Genomic DNA, 23,139 nt, shown 5'->3' with positions numbered 1-23,139 from the left:
CTTAACTATTATACCAAATCCACTCCCTTCTCATGTGCACATCCATTTGTCAGTGTGGTTTTCTCTACTTACAAGAACTTTTATTGCATTTTTCTCTCCAGATGTATTCACACCGTCATGCATCCCACACAAAGTGTAATACATGCTACATACCTTTTTATACAAAGATACAGATATATATTTAAGTATGTGTTTATGTGCAGACATGCGTATACCATTACACAATTTCCATACAAGGCATGAAGTACACACACAAGCATATAATCTATTTCTCCATTACACACATTTGTATGTTTCTGTACGACAGGTATTACATATGTACTTATATACAGACACATGCTTTTGTATTTAAAGTACTTCTATTATAATTTTCTTAATATTTTAATGCAACAGCACACAGCATGTTCAGCTGTATATCATGGTTGCCATCAATGGTCACATTTCCTTTGTGGACTAGAAAATGGTGCTGCCACTGTAAGGACCGACTGACAATCAGTGTGAGGTATCTGTGTGTACCAGATACGCATCCCACTCTGGGAGGATGTCACAGAAATGCATAAAAGGCATTTCATGAACAGTAGCAACGCACTTAGTTAAAAGGGTTACCCACCTGACACACTCGCTTTCTCTCTGTGTAGTTCATTCCTGTCGTGGGTGTGTGTTTGGTGGGGCTTGAAAATGGTAAATGTGTTGATACTTCACAAAAAATATATACTTTGACTTTTCTCTGAATGTGTCAGAAATCTTTGACATTACATTTAAGTTATCTTTTTATATAAAATAGCATAAATAACCAAGATTTAAAGCTTAGAATTCCAATACTGTAATTAAATCAAAAGGTGCTACAAAGTATTAGTTTAAGGGTGTGCACACTTATGCAACCAGCGTAGTATAAGTTTTTTTATTTTTTACCCTAACAGATTTGTTTTTCAATTGAATTTTAAGGGTTATAGGTCACGTTAAAGGTCGGAAAAGTTTTGAAATGATTTATTGTGTTCTCATTTTTATATCACAAAACCTGGCATTTTAACAGGGGTGTGTACACTTTTTATATCCACTATCTCCAGAACAAAGCTAAAGAGCTGAATCTTGGTATCCATGTCAAGGACACTAAGAGCGCTAGGATTTGTAACCCGATCGTAATTCTTCTTGCTGCTTTACCTGCTTCATGCGTGATTAGTTACAGAAACAAAGAAAGTACAGGAGTGCAAAGTGATTTACTGTCTGACAGCCAGCAAAGCAGTTAGCAAGTGCTGTCAAACAGACAGTAACATACCTCAACTTATTTTTGGTAGATGTCCATCTCTTCATTCTTTGAATATTCTTTACAATAAATAAGGATCCCCTGTCAACGGTGGCCCAATAGGTAAGGATCCCCTGTCAGCGGTGGCCCAATAGGTAAGGATCCCCTGTCAGCGGTGGCCCAATAGGTAAGGATCCCCTGTCAGCGGTGGCCCAATAGGTAAGGATCCCCTGTCAGCGGTGGCCCAATAGGTAAGGATCCCCTGTCAGCGGTGGCCCAATAAGTTGCTTTAAGTTAGGCCCCATGTCACACGTATGATCCCAGAGTACAACATAGAGCATAAAGGTGATGCATCTTCAGAACGGACATGCCCCGGGAGAAATGCCATCCCAAAGATAAACAGGTGACCAGTACATCCAAGAGAGAATAGAACCAGGGGGAAGAGGGAGGGAGTGAATACTGCATCAGTAAAGAGAAGGATATCGACAGTTAAGCGAAGATCTTACCCAACTGTACTACGTGCGTCCATTTCACTGCTGCAGTATCCATTACACTAGGGAGAGTGCCAAAGCTCAGAAAGGAGAGGAGGAGGAAGGACCGACAGAGCACTCTAGGAAGCCATGAGGAAGGAGAGATGGAGGAGGAAGGACCGGCAGAGGTCTCTAGGAAGCCATAAGGAAGGAGAGAGGGAGGAGGAGGACTGGCAGAGCTCTCTAGGAAGCCGGGTGGCCCTAGCAAAGCAAGCCCCAGCTCTGGAAATTCCATCCAACTTGTAGTGCTTGATAAACGTGTATCCACAGAAGTCCAGGTGGCTGCCTGAAGAATAGAATTAGTGTCTAAATCCTTGAAAAAAAGCATCATAAGACAACACAGCTCTAGTAGAACTAGCCTTAACAGAAGAAAGGTTACTGCCATGAAAGGCACAACAGAAGGACTTCTAAAGCCATTTCGGAGTAGTAGTAGCCTGCTTGGAAACAGCTAGTCCTAAGGATCTGGAATGAAAGGAAACAGCTGATCAGATTTATGAGATTTATGAAAAGTCTTCGTCTTATCCAAATAAAATCTCACTGTCTATGCACATCAGCACCTCTTCATGAGCAGATTGCAGAGAAGGGAAAAAAGTGAGCAAATGACCAGACTGATTAAGAGGCCACTCATTCAATACTTTGGGCATAAAGGGATTCGCATGAAAGGACAGCCTGCCCTTATGGAACACTAAAAAAAAGAGGACACGCAATCTGCCAAAAATAAGGGCTAACAAAAGTACAGTCTTCCAAGAGCAAAGGAAGCTGAAGCTGCAGGCTTCAAAAGGACCCGGTGTCAATTTGTCTTGAACAAAATTAAGATCTCAGACAGATGGACAGGCTTCCACAGAGGCCCAATATGAAGGATGCCTTTAAGAAAATGCTTAGCCTCAAATCTTAAAAGCTAAAGGAAGTGATAAAGGCAGGCAAGCAGAAATAGCTGATAACAGAATAAGCCAACCCAACATTGAGCAGTTCAAACAGATAAGACAGAACCAAAGGAGCATCCACAGAAAGAGTATCCAGGTTACAAGAAAGACAGCAAAAAAACATCTTCCATTTGGATAAGTAGGATTTCCTAGTTGGTGGCTTTCTGTCCTCCTGCAGGACCCCAAGTATGTCCTCAGGAAAAAGGGTGTGTGTACGGAATCAAAATCTCATCACCTACAGTGTCAGTTGAAGAGATGACCGGTGAGGATGGCTGCGAGATCTTGTATGAGTAGCTACACAATGTGAGGTAAGTTGTGATGACTGCCCTTGGATAAATGCAGAAGAGGGAACCAATGCTGTCTGCACTAAAAGTGAGTCACCAGCAAGATTTTGGGATCATGTATTTTGAACGGGACACTTGGAATGAGAGGAAGGGACAAAAGGCGTAAAGGAACATCCACTTCCAGGAAAAAGGGAGCGTGTTCACCTTCCATACCAGAGGACCTAGCACTCTGGCACAAAACAGAAGTCGTCTGTTCAGAGGGGAGGCAAAAAGATCCACTCAAGGACAATGTCCAGAAACACACCCCTGTGAACCATCCACTCATATAGGATTAAGGACCTGCTCAGTGTCTGCCACAATGTTCTGACCTGAGGGAATATAAATTGCCTGAACAGTCACATGATACTGGATAGCTAGTTCTCACACTAGAAGAGCCAACCGGCAAATGAGAAGATCTCGTCCTCCCTTGCTTGTTAACGTACTACATTGTCTGCAAACACCTTGAGAGGCCCTGTGGAAAATAGAGGCTGAAATGCTTCAAGAGTCAGCAGAAGAACTCTCATCTCTCCAACACTGATGTGGTATTTCCTTTTGTTGAGGTGACCAAGGACCCTGAACTTTTAGACAGCTGAAGACTGCTCCCAAGCTCACATCTAAAGAGCGTATGAACAACTCCTGAGAGGGAAGAGGGGTTTGAAAGGGAGACCTATACTGAGAGTCAACTGCAGAATCCATCCCTTATATTCCAGCTTGAGGCATGGAAGAAGAAGAACCAGTCCAGGGGATGGGATGAGAATGTTGAAGTCAAGCTGACTTTATGTAAGAAAACTTCAGTAGTTTCTAAGCACAGGAATGGTGGAGGCCATAAAACCTGGAAGCACAGGAATGGTGGAGGCCATAAAACCTAGAGATCTCAGAAACTCCCTTGCAGTGATTAAGGCCAGAAGAAGAAGGGACTGAAAGAAAGAAATGAGAGTCGAGGCCTTGGGAGGAGGCAGGCATGCCAACACTGGAATAATCTAGATGCTGCACCCCAGAAAAACATGACCCTGTGATGCAGTCAGGAAGGACATTTGGAAGTTTACAGTGACTCCCAGGCTCTGCAGGAGGGAAATGGCAAACTGAAGATGCTGCAGTACAGTCTCTGAGGAGGAGGCCCGAAGCAGATCATCGTCCAAGTAGGGAAAGACCTGTATCCTCTTAGCCTGCAAAAAGCAATCACAGGAGTGAGGCGGCATTCGGTGAGTACCCTTGGGGTAGTAGAGAGGCCAAAGGGCAAGGCAGAGAAAGTACAGTTGTGTACACTTACCACAAATGTAGATGTTAGAGTGTATTCACTGTTGCAGTCATTACATTTGGGTAATCCTGCTGGCAGGTTGCCCTCAGTCAGCCTGAATTCCAAAGTCTTGGGTCCTGCATCAGCTGCTGTTGCCCCTTCCCTGATGTCAGGGCGTCAGGGATATAAAGGGAGGAGCCAATGCCATTTTCTTCAGTTTTTCTTGCCCCAGATGTCAGGTGCCCCCTAAATGGGTAGCCAAAATTTATATATATAAAATTACATGCACCAAAATAAACTTTACCTTCATCTACAAGCAAATACACCACATAGATAGTATAAATCAGAGAAGGAAAGATAAGCTCCAGCAGAAAAAGGGGGGATGGCGGGTGGGTAACCTGGACTGCAACAGTGAATACACTCGAACATCTAAATTTATGGTAAGTGTACACAACTGTATAATGTTCTTCGTGTTTCACTGTTGCAGTCATTATATTTGGATAGAGTCCCAAAGATATGGTTGGGAGGCTGGAGCTAAACAGTATTAGGAGCGGCTATGAGGCCCTGCAGAACTGCAGTGGCAAAGCCTGCCCTGGATTTAGAGTAGAGTGGCAGATAATAGTGCTTTATAAAGGTGTGCACTGAACTCCAAGTAGCAGCCTCTAAAATGTCCTTGGTAGGTACTCCCCTGAGAAAGGCTGCTGAAGTGGCTGCTGCTCTGGGTGAATGTGGCCTAATGCCCTTAGGTACTGGCATGCCATGGTGTAAGTAGCAGAATCGAATGCAGTGGCCTATCCACTTTGAAATAGTCTGCTTTGAGATAGCCTTTCCTTGTGATCCAGCAGCATATGCCACTAGTAATTGCTCTGTCTTCCTGAAAGCTTTGGTTCTGTCCAAGTAGAATCTAAGCTGTCTGTGTACGCCCAATGAATGCAGAATTCTCTCCCCCTTGTTCTGTGGATTTGAATAAAAAGTTGGCAGATGAATGGTTTGGTTAAGAGCCACACTGGACACCACTTTAGGCATAAATGTTGGGTTTGTCCTCAGAAAAACCCTGTCTGGATAAAACATGATAAAAGGTTCCACAGCCATGAGTGCCTGTAGCTCTGAAACTCATCTTGCAGAAGTTATTGCTAGGAGCAGAGCTGTTTGCAAAGATAAAAACTTTATATCAGCAGTAGCAGCTGGCTCAAAAGGAGGCAGGGGGAGTTTCTCAAAGACATAGTGGAGGTCCCATGCAGGTATTGGTGATCTCCTTGGAGACCTTAAATTTCGGCTCCTCTGAGTTACTGCTTTAATAAAGGATGAGCAAAGATTGACAGCTCTGTATTGTAATGAGCCGAAATGGCAGAGGCATTAATGTTAACTGATGAAAAAGATAGGCCTTTGTCCAGCATCTCAGTTAAGTATTGCAAAATCTGAGGAATATTTGGTACAGCTGTTTCCATTCCTTGTGCCTGGTTCCAAGCACAGAATCTCTTCCATTTTCCAGCATAGGACTTTCTAGAACTAGGCCTTCTGGCTTCCAAAATGACATCCATTACAGCTTTATGGAGAGGTGTGGTTTGTATGACTACATTATCCGCCAGGCTGCCAGGTTTAAAGTCCTGAGTTGGCTGTGCAGGATATGATTGTTTTGCTGGGACAGTAGATGGGGTATTTGAGGTAAGGTCCAAGCTGGGCATTGAGAAAAGTTCCTTAGGACTGGATGCCAGTACTGGCGGGGCCAGTCTGGGGCAATCAGTATGATCTTTGGCTTCTCCTGTCTGACCTTTAGGAGTACCTTGGGGAGGAGAGACAGAGGAGGAAAGGCATATACTGATAGGTTTTTCCAGCTGAAAGATAGGGCGTCCACATTCCATGCTTGTCTGTGATAAGTCCTTGTGCAGAACCTTTTTAGTTGGTAGTAGTGAAGGGAGGCAAATAGATCTATGTCTGGGCATCCCCAACTCCTTGTTATCATGCTGAAGACTTATGGATCCAGGTGCCACTCGTGGGGATCCATGAGGTTTCTGCTTAGTTCGTCTGCCAGAGTATTTTCCTTTCCTGGCAGGAATTGTGCCTGCAGATGAACTCGGTAAGTCAATGCTGTGTCCCACAAAGTCATAGCTAGTCTGCAAAGGGGGTAAGAATGTGTGCCCCCTTGCTTGTTTATATACCACATGACCGTGGTGTTGTCTGTAGTGGTCCCGGATGAAGCAGGTCCTTGAAGGCTGTCAGGGAATTTAGGGCATTTTGAACAGCTAGCATCTCTTTTTGATTGATATGTAGATGCATTTGGTTTGAGGACCATGTGCCTGAATGCATCTTCCTGCCATGTGGGCCCCCCAGGCATAATCTAATGCATCCGTTGTTAGTGTTTGCCTGACTGGGGGTAATGTGAATGGCTGTCCCTTGTTCTGGTGACAGGCCTTCACCCACCATTGAAACTCCTGTTGCAGGCAGGGAATGAGAGTAATCATTGCCTCCAGGCTGTGGCAATGTTGAGTCCAAACACTTTTTTAGGTACCATTGAAGTTTCCTCATATGCAGTCTTGCATATGGATTTAGTAGAATGCAGGATGCCATGAAGCCCAAAGCCTGCAGAATTTTCCTTCCAGATAACTGGGCCTTTGTTGCCAACATCTTGAATTAGGTAGTCAGTTGCCTTTGTCTGGTGTGAGATAAGCCATCTGGGCAATTGTATTTAAGCTTGCAGCCAAGAATATTATCTCTTGAGAGGGTACTAGTTTTGACTTCTTTTCGTTGACCGTGTAACCTAGGCATGTTAGAAGTCTTTTCACAAACACCAGATGCTGTAGAAGGAATGTCCTTGTTCTCTGCTTGAATTAGACAGTCGTTCAAGTAAGGATATATTTGTATTCCTCTATCAGCAGAATGCAATTACTGGTGTCAAGAACTTTGTAAAGACCCTGGGCACAGTAGATAAGCCAAAGGGCAGTGCAGAGAATTGGCAATGCATTCAGCCAGCCTTGAATCTGAGGTACCTTCTGCATGATTGGGACATGCAGGTATGACTCTTTTGGGTCTAAAGTCACAAGCCAAGCATGCTTGCCCAGTATGGGCAGAAGCTGCTGCAAAGTTAACATTTTGAATTTTGGTATATCCAGGAATGTGCTCAAAACAGATAGGTCCAGTACTGGTCTCCAGGCCTTGTCCTTTCTGGGTACCAAGAACAGTCTCTAGTAAAATCCTTGTCCCTGCTCTTGCTCTGGTACTTGCCGAATGGCCCCCATGTCCATGAGGGATGAGACTTGTTTTTGTGCCTCTGCCCATTGATTTTGTTGGCAGATGTGGCAAGCCGTTTGCCTTTGGCAGGGTATGGAAATGGAACTTGTAGCCTTGTGACACTGTTTAGAACCCACTTGTCCTGATGTGCCAAGTGCTAATTTTCCCCCTAAGGGTGCTGCCACGAGACAAGTGCTTGGTGCAGGCAGGGGAAGTCATTGGGACTGTATCCTGTAAGGTTGTGATTTGTTTTCTCCAACTTAGGAGGTAGAAACACCCCATTGCTTTGACCTGTATGAACCTTGCGTCTGGGATCTGCCTCTAGGACATGTTGATCTGCCCCTTTGAGGTCTGTCTGACACAGGAAAGGACCAATTCTTTGTAGGCCACTGTCTACTAAACCTAGGGGGCTGTACTTGTAAAACATCTTTTGACAGTTTGCATAGATTTAGTTTTCTCCTCCAATTTCTTTAACACCTCTTCCGCCTTAACACCAAAGTATCATGCTGTAAAGGTGCATCTAATAATTTAACTTTCACATGATCAGGCAGATTTTGTTCACTTAACTAAGCATGCCTCCTAATTACACAACCTGTAACTGCGGCCCTGCAGGAGGCCTCCAAAGAATCAAAATCACATTACAAAGTATGTTTTCCAACTTGTTCAGCTGCATGCAATAAATCCTGCATTTCCTTGTTTTCTGCACATTCAGAGTTTAACATTTTCTGTTTAAGCAATGCCATGACATGTTGCTGATATTTGAGCATATGATAAGGCCCTTATAGCCAAGGTAGCAGATGCGTAAACCCTTTTCCCCATCTATCCAGTGCCCTAGAATCTCTGTCAGAGGGAGTAGAGTTTTTTTGCAGCAGAAGCCTTAACTCCTTTGGGACCCTGTGAAATAGTCTCTGGGTCTGCAGCAGGGTTTTAAAAAATAAATTTATGAGAGTCAGGAACCCTGTAATATCTGTCAGGCTTAACAGGAGCTGGAGGTAAGGGATCAGACTAGACTCCAAAAACACATCTACAATGTCTTACACAGGTGGAATGGCTAGAGGGACCTGTGTTGAGGTAGTAAAAGGAAATCCCTGAGCCTCTTTTTAGATTCTGAAAATCTTGGCTCTCCCAGTGGAAATTCTCCCTCATAGTATGCAAGGTTTCCCCAAAAGAATAGTCCTCTGGAAGAGAAGCTGAAGGTATAGATTCTTCAGCATCAGAATCCTCATGGGGGGAAGAGAATATTCCTGATCAGAAGAGGAATCAGAAGAAATAGAAACCTGATCTGAAGATTCATAGTCGGTCTCTTGTGTAGGCCTCTTATCAGGAGGGGAATTGGAACCCCTGATCAAGGTAATCAAGTATTCAGCCATTTTGCGCATCTGTTTTTTGAGCATAGAGGCCTGTCCACGTGGCTCTTGAGTTTGTTTCTTTGCTTTAGAAGGTGCTTTAGTCTTTGCCTTTGAAGCTGAAGTCGGTTTAATGTAAAGATGTTTAGGGAATACACCCTCAGAAGCCGGTGCCTGCTCAACGGCTCCGGACCCATCTGAGGGAATATTGTCAGAGGCTCCAATACCTTGAGTTTCCAGCAGCATAGCAGACTCCATGTGGGAGTCGGTAGCGGCCTGCGACTCTAAAGTAGCGGGCGTCAGAGGCTGCAACTGCGCCTCACTGAGAACCGGCAAACCGGCGACTGGTTTAGGAGAAGCTTCGTCGTCTGTTTTGGACCTCTGTTGTTTCTCTCTTTTTTCTTTGCATTTTTTGTGAACTCTGGTAATCGGATGGCTATCAGATGACATTTCTAGATAATTAAACTGGCGTCCAAAATACTTTAAAGCAAAATCATACCGACGCTTAATAGTGCGTTGGTTAAATCTAGCACAAAACAGACAACCAGAAATGTTGTGATCAGGGCCTAGGCAAGGAATGCAGTAAGAATGAAAATCCTTAGGAGGTATTTACTTTCCACAAGAAATACAACTATTAACTTTTTCTGACATCAGTCTGGAGCAAGAAAAAAAGTTTCCCCAATGGGGTACTTCGCTTTATTGAAGGCTTCAGGTCTGAAACTCGAACACAAAAATCTCAGGAGTCGGCCGACCGGCACTTGCGAACTGCTTCTGCTTCGGGCACTGTGCAGCAAGAAAGACAGAAGGAAATGGCGTTGGCTGCTTCTTTTATTCCCCTGATGACCTGACATCAGGGAAGAGGTGACAGCAGCCGATGCAGCACCCAAGACTTTAGAATTCAGGCCAACTGAGGGCAATCTGCCAGCAGGATTACCCAAATGTAACGACTACAACAGTGAAACATGAAGAAAGTACAGTTGTGTACACCTACGATAAAGGTAGATGTTAGAGTGTCTTCACTGTTGCAGTCATGACTGTAGGGTTCTCCCCTGCCGGCAGGCAGCCCTCGGTCGGCCAGAATCCCAAAGTCTGGGTCCGGCATCGGCTGTTCAGCCATGCTCCCTGACGTCAGAGCGCCAGGAGTACAAAGCTGACAGCCAATGCCATCTTCTCCAGTTTTTCTTGCCCCAGATGTCAGGAGTCCCAAAATGAAAAAGGTCCCAAAACCTTTGCAAATACACCTCAGAAGAATGGTGAAAAGTAAAAATAAGAGGGGACAGGAGGGAGGGAAACCCAGACTGCAACAGTGAAGACACTCGAACATCTACATTTATGGTAGGTGTACACAACTGTACTATGTTCATCATGTTTCACTGTTGCAGTCATGACTGTAGGGTAGAATCCCAAAGCTGAAAGAAAGGGAGGTGGTCATAAAGAAGAAGGGGCAGCTAAAAGGCCCTGCAAGACTGCAGAGGCAAAGCCTGCCCTAGACTTAGAGTAGAGAGGTAGATTGTAGTGCTTAGAAAAAGTATGCACTGAACTCGAAGTTGCAGCTTCCAAAATGTCTTTGGTAGGAACTCCCCTGATGAAGGCCGCAGTAGTGGCAGCAGCTCTGGTGGAATGAGTCCATATACTCCCTGGGATTTGCTTTCCATGGTGTGAATAACAAAATCTGATTCCATGAGCAATCCATTTAGAAATGGTCTGTTTTGAAATGGCTTTACCTTGGGAACTTGAAGCATAAGAAACAAACAATTGTTCTGACTTTCTGATGTCCTTGGTTCTGTCCAGGTAAAAACGTAGTTGTCTGTGTACATCCAAGGAATGTAAGATCCTTTCCCCTTTATTTTAAGGAGTGGGGAAAAAGGTTGGCAAGTGGATAGTTTGATTTAAAGCCACTTTGGAAACCACCTTAGGCATGAAGGTAGGATTAGTCCTCAAAGATACCCTGTCTTGATGAAAAATAATATAAGGTTCCACAGCCATAAGAGCTTGCAACTCTGAAACTCTCCTGGCAGAGGTTAGGGCTAACAAGATTGCTGTTTTCCAAGATAAAAACTTGATGTCAGATGTGGCAGCAGGCTCAAAAGGAGGTAAGGTGAGTTTTTCCAGAACATAGTTGAGATCCCAAGCAGGAATGGGAGGAGATCTAGGAGGTCTTAAGTTCTTATCTCCTCTGAGAAACTGTCTCATGAGCTGGTGGGAAAAGATGAGAGGCTCTGTATTATAATGAGCAGAAATAGTAGAGGCATGTACCTTAATGGAAGAGAAAGACAGACCCTTATGTAAGAGATCTGTCAAGTAAAGTAAAATTAAGGTAATGTTAGGAAGAAGAGGATCAGAATCCTGAGCCTGCATCCAGGAACAAAATCTTTTCCATTTTCCTGCATAAGATCTTCTAGTGCTAGGACGTCTGGCTTCTAAAATGACATCCATAACCTGCTTGGGTAGGAAAGAAGAAATCAAAGGCCCTGGATTAACCAGGCCGCCAGGCTGAGAGTTCTGACATGAGAGTGTAGAACCTGACCCTAATGTTGGGACAGAAGGTTCGGAGACTGAGGTAAAACCCAAGGGGGCTCCAGACATAGGTTTTTTAGAGTAGGATACCAAAACTGCCGAGGCCAATTTGGAGCCAGCAAGATTATCATCTTGGGCTTGTCCTGTTTTATCTTCAATAAGACCCGAGGAAGAGGCGGAAAGGCATATCCCGAGAGGTTCCTCCAACTGAATGACAGGGCATCCACTTTCCAAGCTTCTCTGTGGAAAGTCCTGGTGCAAAAATTCTGTAGTTGATTGAGATGGGATGCAAAGAGGTCTATGTGAGGACATCCCCAGACTGCTGTTATCAACCTGAATATTTTGGTGTCCAGCATCCACTCGTGTGGATCCAAAAGGTTTCTGCTCAGACTGTCTGCCAGGAAGTTTTGTTTCCCTGGTAGAAACTGAGCTTGGAGATCCAGATTGCAAGCTAGAGCTGTGTTCCATAGATCCATGGCTAGTCTGCAAAGGGAGTAGGAAAGATTCCTGAAGGCCAATAGAGCTTCTGAACGGCTAACATTTCCTTCAAATTGATATGCAGGTGCTTCTGATCCTTTGTCCAAAGGCCCTGCAGACAGTTGCCCTGAAAATGGGCTCCCCAAGCATAATCCGAGGTGTCCGTGGTTAGAATCTGAGTGGCAGGAGGCAGACAGAAAGGTTTCCCTTTGTTTAGAGCACATGCCCTGGACCACCAAAGAAATTCCTTTTGAAGGCAAGGAAGGACGGAGATCAGTATGTCTAAACTGTGGCAATGCTGAGACCATACACTTTTTAGGTACCACTGTATTTTCCTCATGTGTAGTCTTGCATATGGTACGAGAAGGATGCAGGAGGCCATGTAACCCAAAGCCTGCAGGAATTTCCTTGCAGATAGCGGAGTTAAAGTTGCCAAGGTTTTGAAAGTTGAAGCCAGCTGTAATTGTTTTTCGGATGTCAGAAATGCCATCTGGGCTGTGGTGTTTAGAAATGCACCCAGAAAAGTTATCTGTTGTGATGGTGTCAAATTGGACTTTTTTATGTTTACAGAGAATCCCAGGAACTTGAGGAGAAACTGAGGAAACAGAAGCCTGATCAGAGGAATCATAAGAAATATCCTGCCTTGGCCTTTTGTCTAGAGGGGGATGAGAACCCCTAATCATAGCAATCAAATCCTCCGCCATCTTGAGTAACTGCTTCTGTGACTTGGGAGCCGGTTCAGAAGAAGCCTGTGTAGAAGTCTTTGATTTTGAAGGAGTCTTTGCCTTTGTCTTTGGCTTTACCCTTATTAGTAGCAGAGTAGGCCTGAAAACCCCTTCAGAAGCCGGTATCTGCACAGCGGCTCCGGACCCATCCGAAGGAGCGTTGTCTGAAGGTCCTGCAACAGAAAAATTTAAAGGCCTTGTTGGCTCCTCATGAGAGTCCGTTTCGGCCATCGGTTCTGAAATGGCCGACGACAGGGGCTGCAAAAGCGCCTCAATGATGGCGGCCGAACCTGAAGCTAGCTCCTCTTGTGCGTTATCATTAGATTTGGACCTCGGAGGCCTGTCTTTATCCTTGCGACGTTTATGAACTCCAGTAGCCGGGACCGTATCCGACGACATTTTGTAGTTAAAGCGCCTACCGAAGTAATGAAAAGCAAAATCGTACCTTCGCTTAACTGTACGTTGATTGAATCTAGCACAAAGCCGACAACTAGCTACGTCGTGGTCAGGGCCCAAGCAAGGAATACAGTAAGAATGAAAATCCTTATGAGGTATTTGCTTCCCACATGAAATACAATTATTAACTTTTTCTGACATCGGAGTAGAGCAAGAAAAAAGTTTCCCCAACGGGGTACTTCGCTTTGAGTGGAGAAGAAAGTCTTCGGACCGAAGTATATCAGTAAAATTCATGAGGAGTCCACCGACCGGCAAATGCGAACTGCTATCACCGCACGACAAGAAAGACTGGAGAAGATGGCGTCGGCTGTCAGCTTTGTACTCCTGGCGCTCTGACGTCAGGGAGCATGGCTGAACAGCTGACGCCAGACCCAGACTTTGGGATTCTGGCCGACCGAGGGCTGCCTGCCGGCAGGGGAGAACCCTACAGTCATGACTGCAACAGTGAAACATTATGAACATCATCGAAAATTTCAGTAGTTGGCCGACCGGCACTTGTGAACTGCTTCTGCTTTGGGCACCACGCGGCAAGAAAGATGGATGTAAGGCGTCAGCTGCATGTTTTATACCCCAGACGTCATGGAAGAAGGGACAGCAACCGACACAGGCCCCAAGACTTTATTAATCAGGCCGACTGGGGGCAACCTGCCAGCAGATTACCCAAATGTAATGACTGCAACAGTGAAACAGGATGAACATCTATAGTACTGGGATGCAATGTGCAAGCATCGCAACGAGCATTTAAGGTGTTACTTTACAGTTGATGGAAATCTCATCTTAACACAGAATGTGTGTGTGTGTGTATATATATATATATATATATATATATATATATATATATATATATATATATATATATATATATATATATACACACACACACACACACTCTCACACTTCAAGGGCAGTGCACAGAAACATACACATGCAGAAACATAGCAGCACAGCTCAATAAAGCATCAATGCATACAACCATGTAGTACATAATGCCACACTAACGCATTAACAGGCTTCTTTAACAGTACACCCTAGGTGGGGCTCTGTCCTTTCTCAATTCTAAGTCCATTGCTTACAGCACACCCTAGGTGGGGCTCTGTCTTTCACATTTCTAAGTCCGTTGTTTACAGCACACCCTAGGTGGGGCTCTGTCCTTTCTCAATTCTAAGTTCGTTGCTTACAGCATACCCTAGGTGGGGTTCTGTCCTTTCTCAAGTCTAAGTCCATTCTTTGCAGCAGACCCTAGGTGGAGCTCTGTCCTTTCACATTTCTAAGTTCGTTGCTTAGAGCACACCCTAGGTGGGGCTCTGTCTTTTCACATTTCTAAGTCCGTTGTTTATAGCACACCCTAGGTAGGGCTCTGTCCTTTCACATTTCTAAGTCCATTGCCTACATTGACAGAAAATTATGACCTGTTGCTAATGCTAGACACCTACTGAAATGTAGAGCACTATGTAAATCAAGCAGTCTAGTTTTCAATGCCTCAGGCTTCATCAAGCCACAGAGTACTGGCCAAAAGCATAGCTGTACCTAACCAGTACCATAACCACTTTATTCTACTCAATATGCTTTCTATGCACTGTCACAGTCCCCATTACTACAAGAAAATGTCCCAAGAAGGTAGAGCATACAGTATGAGCACTTCTCTTTGGTTAAACTATAAAAGAGGTCATACAAATTCTTATTTTCAGAAGAGCTTCTCAGACAGAACTTACTTCTGTCAACAGTTAACTAAATGGAGTACACCTTACTCCTGTCAGACATGTAGACTGAATCATAATATCCACATTAAAATAATGTATCACCAGGAGGCCAGGTAAAGTCAATACGGTGATTTCTTGCCAATTTGTGAAGACAAAGACACCCTTAGTTTATACCTTACTTCTCTTACCTTGAAACTGAACTGAGTCACAGGGCAACAAAATTATTTCACTGAAGTACGAAGGCTTTGCTGCAAAGGGGAAAACAATTTCATACACTTTTTTTTTAATTTCAGGTAAAGTAAGATTTACTTATACTTACACTTTGATACCACTCTTCCAGAGGAGTATCCCTAAAAACTAACACAGGGTTCAAAGGGAGAAGTTTAACATTTGAAAGGGACTTGAGAACATCCAGAGCAGAAACCGCTGTAGTGTTTTTCAATTTCTCATCCCAGCCTTTCATATAAAGGCAAACACGCTTCCCTTTATAGGTCCTTGCGGCAGACTCAATGGCACAAGATGTTAACGGAGAAAGATGCAAGGAATCTGTAGTCTGTACAAAGAGAACATCACAGGAATCCGTTCCAAATCTTTCTGCAGCTTTATACGGTGGCTGTATTTTTAGATGGTTACTTCTTGGAAAGTACTGCACCCAGGAGAAGACAAAGCAGAAAAACAGGAGTGCCACAGAAAGAAGACAATACATACAGGATTGATAGCTGCACTTAGTGTACTGCCCTGTAAAACAAACAAAATAAATAACTTTTGACACGAAAGACAGACTTCTACCACTGCTTCATACAAAATTACAACTCACAATAATAACTTCTGTAAATAAACGTTTTCCAAATGCGATTGTGTACTTGGTCATTTTTAGTAATGCATGTAGGGGATGGTGGTTCCTTAAAAGGAAGAATATACTTTCTAGCCCTCTCTTATTCCTAGTTGGAGGAATCAGAGGTCCTTACTCGCATACTATAATTTTAATTAATTCACACCGGACAAATGTACCATGCAGCTGAAAGGCTACTGTGTATAAAATACACCCATGAATGCCCAATGCGTGTAAAAGCTATTATAACAAGTACACAGTCAGAAAGTACAGTTTTGTACCTACCATAAATGTAGATGTCCGAACTGGATAGCATCTGCAGTCATAACAACTGGGTTGTCCTGTCGTCAGGCAGCCCTTCAGTCGGCCGGATTCCAAAGTCCGGGTCCGGCTTCGGCTGATGTCGCACTTCACCTGACGTCATCTCTGTTGGTCTTCGGGTATAAAAGCATCAGCCGACGCCATTTTCCTCAGTGTTTCTTGCCCCAGATGCCAGTAGCCCTCTTGAAGGCTAAAATTTGGATAGATGCCAATGTTTCCAAAAGGATAGAGGTAAACACAACAATAAGCATGTATGTACATATATACAAAACAAATACACCATAAAAGACTCCCCCCCACCAGCTAGCTATTAGGAGGGTAAACACCCTAGGAGTACCACAGAGGGGAAGGAGGGAGGGTAATCCTGACTGCAGATGCTATCCAGTTCGGACATCTACATTTATGGTAGGTACAAAACTGTACTATGTCCTTCATGGATGCATCTGCAGTCATAACAACTGGGTAGAATACCATAGCCAACTACGGGAGGAGGATAAAAGTAGATTATGGTGTGTTTAGGATCCCTTGCAGTACAGCAGTGGCAAACCCTGCTCGGGATCTGGAATATAGAGGCAAATTATAATGCTTGGCAAATGTATGCACGGAGGTCCAAGTAGCCGCCTCAATAATGTCTTTGGTAGCCACTCCTCGTAAGAAGGCTGTGGTAGTGGCTGTTGCCCTTGTAGAATGAGGTCTTATGTTCTGTGGAATTGGTTTTCCATGGAAGGAGTAACAGAATCGTATGCAATTTCCTATCCATTTGGAGATTGTCTGTTTGGAAATAGCTTTTCCTTCCCTTCCTGTTGCATAGGCTACAAAAAGTTGGTCAGTCTTTCTGCTATTTTTGTTCTGTCCAAGTAGTAGCGTAGCTGTCTATGTACATCCAAGGTATGCAGTATTCTTTCCCCTCTGTTTTGTGGGTTGGGAAAGAAGGTAGGTAGGTGGATTGCCTGGTTTAAAGACACTCTGGATACCACCTTGGGCATAAATGTAGGATTAGTCCTCATGGACACTCTATCTTGGTGGAAGATTAGGAAGGGTTGCACTGCCATTAATGCCTGTAGTTCTGAAACCCTCCTTGCTGAAGTAACTGCCAGTAGGAAAGCAGTTTTCCATGACAGGTGTTGTAGGTCTGCTGTTGCTGCTGGTTCAAAGGGTGCTAGTGTCAATTTTTCTAGCACAAAGTTTAAGTCCCAAGCTGGTAATGGTGGTTTCCTTGGAGGTTGTACATTCTTGATTCCTCTGAGGAACTGCCTGAGCAAAGGGTGCGAAAAAACAGGTGGATCAAAGCTGTATTCTGCTGAAATAGCTGATGCATGTATCTTGATGGAGGAGTAGGACAGGCCTGAATGAAGAAGTTCGGCCAGATACTCCAGAATGTTAGGCATATCTATGTTTGACACATCTTTTCCTCTTTCCGTACTCCAAATGACAAACCTTTTCCATTTTCCAGCATAGTTCCTTCTTGTTGAAGGTCTGCGTGCTTCAAGGATAATGTCTTTAACTCTTTGGGAAAGTTCTGGATTGGCTGCTGCTATGTGATGTTCCATGCAGTCAGTTGCAACGCTTTTAGGTTTGGGTGTATGATGCTGTAGTTGCTCTGAGTTAACATCAAAGGCATCAGGGGAATTGGCCACATATTGTTCCGAGACATGCTCCTCAGTAGTGGGTACCAGTGTTGTCTTGGCCAGTTTGGAGCTATCAGGATTATCCTTGGACGTTCTTCCTTGATTTTTAGTAGTACCTTGTGTATCAAAGGAAGAGGTGGGAATGCATATGCTGTTAGGCCTTTCCAGTTGAAGGAGAGCGAATCCACTTTCCATGCTAGTGGGTGGAATGTCCTTGTGCAGAATTTTTGAGCTGGTGATTGAGAGGTGATGCGAATAGGTCTATCTGTGGCATTCCCCATTTCTTTGAGATGGTCTTGAAGATGTCCGGGTGCAGCTTCCATTCGTGGGCATCCGAGGTGGTTCTGCTTAATATGTCTGCTAGAGTATTGTCTTTCCCCGGTACAAATATTGCCTGTAACTGGATGTTGTAGCTGAGTGCCAGGGTCCACAGCTCCAAAGTCATTCTGCATAGGGGGTATGAATGAGTGCCTCCCTGTTTGTTGATGTACCACATGACTGTGGTGTTGTCTGTCCTTATCATTAACTGGCCCTCTTTGAGAAATGGTTTGAATTTTTGGATTGCCAGTTTTACTGCCAGCATTTCTTTTAGGTTGATGTGCAGGTGAAGTTGATCCTGTGTCCACAATCCTTGCACACATTTGTCCAGCATGTGGGCCCCCCATCCTAGGTCTGAAGCGTCTGTTGTGATGGTCTGGCTTGCTTGACATCTGCGAAAGGGTAGGCCTTGGTTTGACTGGCATGCCTGAGCCCACCATAGGAATTCCTGTTTTAAGCATGGAATTAGTGGGATTTCTGTTTCTAGGCTGTGTCTGTGTTGGGACCATAAATTCTTTAGGTACCACTGTAATTTTCTCATATGTAGTCTGGCAAATGGGACCAAGATTATGCATGATGCCATGAAGCCCAAGGCCTGCAGTACTTTTCTTGCTGTTAACTTGTTCATTTTTGTTAGTGCCAAGAAGTAAAGAGGAAGTTCTTTTTGTTTTTCCGTAGTCAGGAATGCCATTTGTTTTACTGTGTCCAATTCCGCGCCCAAGAATGTCCTTGTTTGGGATGGTATCAGCCTTGACTTTTGTAAATTGACTGTGTATCCCAGTGCTTGTAGCAAGTAAATGACCCTTTGTAAATCTGTTGTCAGCTTGCTTTTGTTGTCCCCTTGTAGCAGGCAGTCGTCTAGGTATGGGTAAATTTGAATTCCCTGTAGTCTGCAGTGGGCGATTACTGATGCCAGGCATTTTGTGAATACTCTGGGCAGTAGATAAGCCAAAGGGCAATGCTGAGAATTGATAGTGCTCTGATCCTGCAAGAAATCTGAGGTATCTTCTGCAGATTGGTCGAATGGGGACGTGCAGGTATGCCTCCTTGAGATCTAGAGTTACCAGCCAAGACTCCTTGCCCAGCATGGGAAGAAGTTGCTGTAGGGTCAGCATTTTGAATTTTGGGACAATGATGTATGTATTTAAGGTGGACAGGTCGAGAATTGGTCTCCAACTTTTTCCTTTCTTGGAACTAGGAATAGTCTGGAGTAGAACCCTTTCCTTGCTCTGCTGTTGGCACTCTTTCCACAGCTCTCATGTTTGCTAACTCCGTTATCTGGTGTAGAGCCTCTGTTTTTTGATTTGGAGGTAGATTTGGCATTCCTCTTTGACTGGTACAGTGTGGAAGTGAAACCGGTAACCTTGATCTATGGTTTGTAAAATCCACTTGTCTTTTGTTATGTAGTGCCAGTTCTTTGAAAATAAGGTTAACTTTCCGCCTAGAGGAGCTGCTATTTGTTCCCTGGTAGGCGGATTTAGGGTTAAGTCACTGTGGTTGTGCTGATGTAGTGGCAGTGGCTGTGTCTGTGCCTCTGTTGTTGCCTTGCCACTGTTGTCCTCTGTAGGCACCTCCTCTGGATTGGTTTCTGCCTCTGGAACGTCTATTCCTGCCCCTTTGAAATTTTGTGGAGTCAGGAAAGGACCAATTTTTGGCAGGCCAGTTCCTGCTAAACCTTGGGGGTTGAACCTGCAAGAAATCTTTAACAGTTTGAACAGATTTTGCCTGGTCTTCCATTTTCTTCATAACCTGCTGTGCAGGTGTACCAAACAAAGTTGTCTTGTCCATAGGAGCATCTAGCAACTTAGCTTTAACATGATCCGGTAAAGCTTGTTCCTTTAGCCATGCATGCCTTCTTATCACTGTGCCAGTCATGGCTGATCTAAGTGAAGCCTCCAGTGCATCATAGCCACATTTTAAGGAATGGTTGCTAACCTGTTGTATGTTATTTACCATGTCTAATACATATTTCTTATCAAGAGATTCATCAGTGGTTAGTTTTTTAGTTAACTGATCAAGCATAAAATCTTGGTATTGTATCATGTGAAACTGACAGTTTAAAGCTCTAGCTGAGAGAGTAGCTGAAGTGTAGACCTTTGTACCCCATCTGTCTAATGACCTTGCTTCCCTTTCAGAAGGAATAGGGTTTTTAGCTATGGTCGCGGCTACTGCCTTGGGACCCTGGGATATAGTTTCTGGGTCTGCAAGTGGGGCCTTGTAAAGGTGGTGATGAGTATCTGGCACCCTGTAAAATCTGTCTGGTTTGGCAGGGGCTGGGGTAAAGAATCTGGAGCGGAGCAAACATCATTGAAAGCATCATCCACCACAGAGAGAACAGGAGGTATAGCTAAGGGCCTGTGCTGTGGGAGGTGCAGAAAGGTCCTAAGTCTTTTTCTGGAGTCTGAAAAATCCTGTTGCTGCCATTGGAACTGTTCTCGCATGGCATGCAAGGTTTCCCCAAAGGAGAATTCTTCTGGTGGGGAAGCAGCTGGAATGGATTCTTCAGCATCAGAATCTTCAAAATTGGAGAAGGGAGCCTCTGGCTGGTCAGTTATGTCTGATTCATCAGCAGACTCATCAGAGGACACTGGCTCAGGGGGCTCTGCCCTAGGTCTCTTCTCTGGGGGCTGAGAGGCCCTGTCTGGGTGAGATTGAGATCCTCTAATTAAAGAAATTAAATCTTCTGCCAAAGTAAGCATTTGAGAACTAGAAGAGGGGGGTTTAACAGGCACTGTTTTAGTAGTTTTGGCTGCTTTAGCCCTGGCGAAGGCCTTAATGGACATGGCTGCTGGAGGCCTAGCAGCACCACGTGCTGGGGTAGAGACATCCAAGGGGATGGTGTCTGATAAGTCAGCCACCGTAGTGGGTAAAATTTCTGAGGCCGATTCAAGAGTTGTAGCAGGGGTCTCAGTTGTAGGAATGGGTTCAGCTGTGCTTTGATCAGTTTTCTCGGTTTCAGCCGAAACAGAGACACTCGCGGTTTGCTTAACCATGGTTTCGGCCGAAACCGCGGACCGCGAGTGTCGGTCTTTATCTTTGCGTTTTTTGGCAGATTGGGTAGTCGGAGGATCCGACGGCATAATGTACGCAAAATCAGAACCGAAAAACTGTTCTGCAAACTCCGACCGACGCCTAAGCGTTCGTCGGTTGAAAGAAGCACAGGCCGAACAGGCTGCTACGTCGTGGGCTGGGCCTAAACAAGGCAGACAGTAAGAGTGGAAATCCTTATGAGGTATTTGTTTCCCACAGGTTAAACAATTGTTAACTTTTTCTGACATCAGCTGAGGCAAGAAAGAGTCCCCAACGGGGTACTTAGCTTTAGAAGTCTTCAAGTAGTATTCGGTAGAAGTAATCTCTGGATCCGACCGACCGGCACTTGCGAACAGCTTCTGCTTCGGGCGCCACGCAGCAAGAAAGACTGAGGAAAATGGCGTCGGCTGATGCTTTTATACCCGAAGACCAACAGAGATGACGTCGGGTGAAGTGCGACATCAGCCGAAGCCGGACCCGGACTTTGGAATCCGGCCGACTGAAGGGCTGCCTGACGACAGGACAACCCAGTTGTTATGACTGCAGATGCATCCATGAAGGACATCAACTTGTTGCCTAGTCTTTTATGCTCAGGTATGATAAAACACCTATGAAACAGAAATGGAGTTAGTGCATATATTTATCAGTTTTATCAACCAGGTTTGTAATATACACAAAATAAAAGTCTAATACACATGGAATACAATCCGCATCAGCAATAAACCTAAACACATCTGCCTGCAAAGTTAGCATCCAAACGTTGACCAGTTGCTAAGTGAAGAGACAGTATCATGCGCTTCGCTGTGTGTGTGCGTATATACCACTAGGGTCCTTACAAAGCCTAACTGCACACCCCAAACCATTTGGGTCCGAAGTATCATGGGTGTCTATATGGGATGGGGAGCATGTTAGTCAGGTGGTAACTAAGGATTTGTGGAGGGGGGTGCTAGTTAGGGAGGCATTTTCATCTTGAACTTTGTATCTTTACAAGGGGTTGTTACTCCCAAGTATGCAGCAGTATGTACTTCTGTTACCCTCAGTCCTGACACAGTCTGGGACAGTTTTAGCATCAATAACAACAGATTAAAACTCTGCCATGTCTTTTACTGCCACGTCTTTTATTGACACTCTTTATGCCACGGACCTTCTGTACCAGCTGGTTCACTAGGGTGGGTAGTGACGTTCCTGTTGGCCATGTGCCCACATAACCTTAAAATGCTAGTTACATGCAGTTCCTGAAATAGCAATATAGACCCTTTCTCCTATCCTTTTGTTTATTTCCCATCTTTTATTTCTTCTTTTCACTTTACCACAGCAGTTCTCATTTCCAGACTATCACTGCCTCAGTTCTCATCTCATGTCATATTATACAGGTTTGAGACAGAGCTCAGTGTCACCACATTTACAGAGTCATGCTGCTATCTTGCCTTAGTTTTAGAACTACAAATGCTTTTCTTTCCTGCTTTAAAAAAGCCTCCACTGATGTTTTGTGCTGTGAGGCTATCAGTAAAATGAAATGTGCAGAAGACCAATGGATTACGGGAATCCGTAACTGCATCTTTCAGGCAAACAGGATAACATGTTGAGTAATATGCATTAATGCTTAAATTAAAGTACAAACATACATATTTGTGTGTGTTTATATACTTACACTCACTGCATATACATGGCATAGTGACTGTTTCACTTTCACCACTGTAAAAGTGTTTATCTAGTACATTTAAGGTAGTAAAATGTGACAGACATGCTGTGTAAACAGTACATAGAATGAAATGTTGCAGTAGCCAGGCAAATGTCAAACTCCAGTAGAAGTGCTGTTAAAAGGAAGACCTGTAGCCTAAACAAACTTGATTCCCTTGAAGAGGGATTTGCAAGACCGAGACAGGAAACACCTTTGGTTAGCATAACCAAGAACTGGGGATTTAGCAAAAGGAGCTACTGTTATGGATATTCCTTAAAGGCAGCTTATTCTGAGAAATAGCATCAAGAAAAGGAATTACATGGACTGCTGGGTTTTTCTGACAAACTTTGTGTAAGTGACCTGAAACTGTAGATTTCCCCTTTTTCTTAAGTAACCAAGTTGACAATACTTCCACATTTGTAAATAAACCGTACTTTATATATGCAAGTTAAAGGAAACGCTGAACAAAAATAAGTTTGCTCTTTAAATCTACAGGGAAAAACAAAAACTATTCAGTTTGTTTTTAATTCAAGATGATCAGAAATGTACCCTGGAATTCTCCTCACCAAATAATGCAGTTTTTACAGCCTTTCCAGCAAACAGTGTCTTTAGAAAGTTCAGCTC

General features: G+C 44.1%; 1 protein-coding gene across 3 annotated transcripts in view; it reads right to left on the bottom strand.

Moving 5' to 3' along the window:
- LOC122808660 (alpha-1,4-N-acetylglucosaminyltransferase-like) overlaps positions 1–23,139 on the bottom strand; it is a 424,824-nt gene that overhangs the window by 101,919 nt on the left and 299,766 nt on the right. For all 3 annotated transcript variants that reach the window (XM_044079635.1, XM_044079633.1, XM_044079634.1), the window contains one exon: positions 15,025–15,443. In XM_044079635.1, the coding sequence (XP_043935570.1) occupies positions 15,025–15,443 (419 nt within the window). The remainder of the gene's footprint in view (positions 1–15,024; positions 15,444–23,139) is intronic.

This window comes from Protopterus annectens, chromosome 8.part0 (assembly GCF_019279795.1).
Source record: "Protopterus annectens isolate FY-2018-M chromosome 8.part0, PAN1.0, whole genome shotgun sequence".
NCBI lineage: Eukaryota > Metazoa > Chordata > Ceratodontiformes > Protopteridae > Protopterus > Protopterus annectens.
This window is presented reverse-complemented; position numbering and strand designations above follow the sequence as displayed.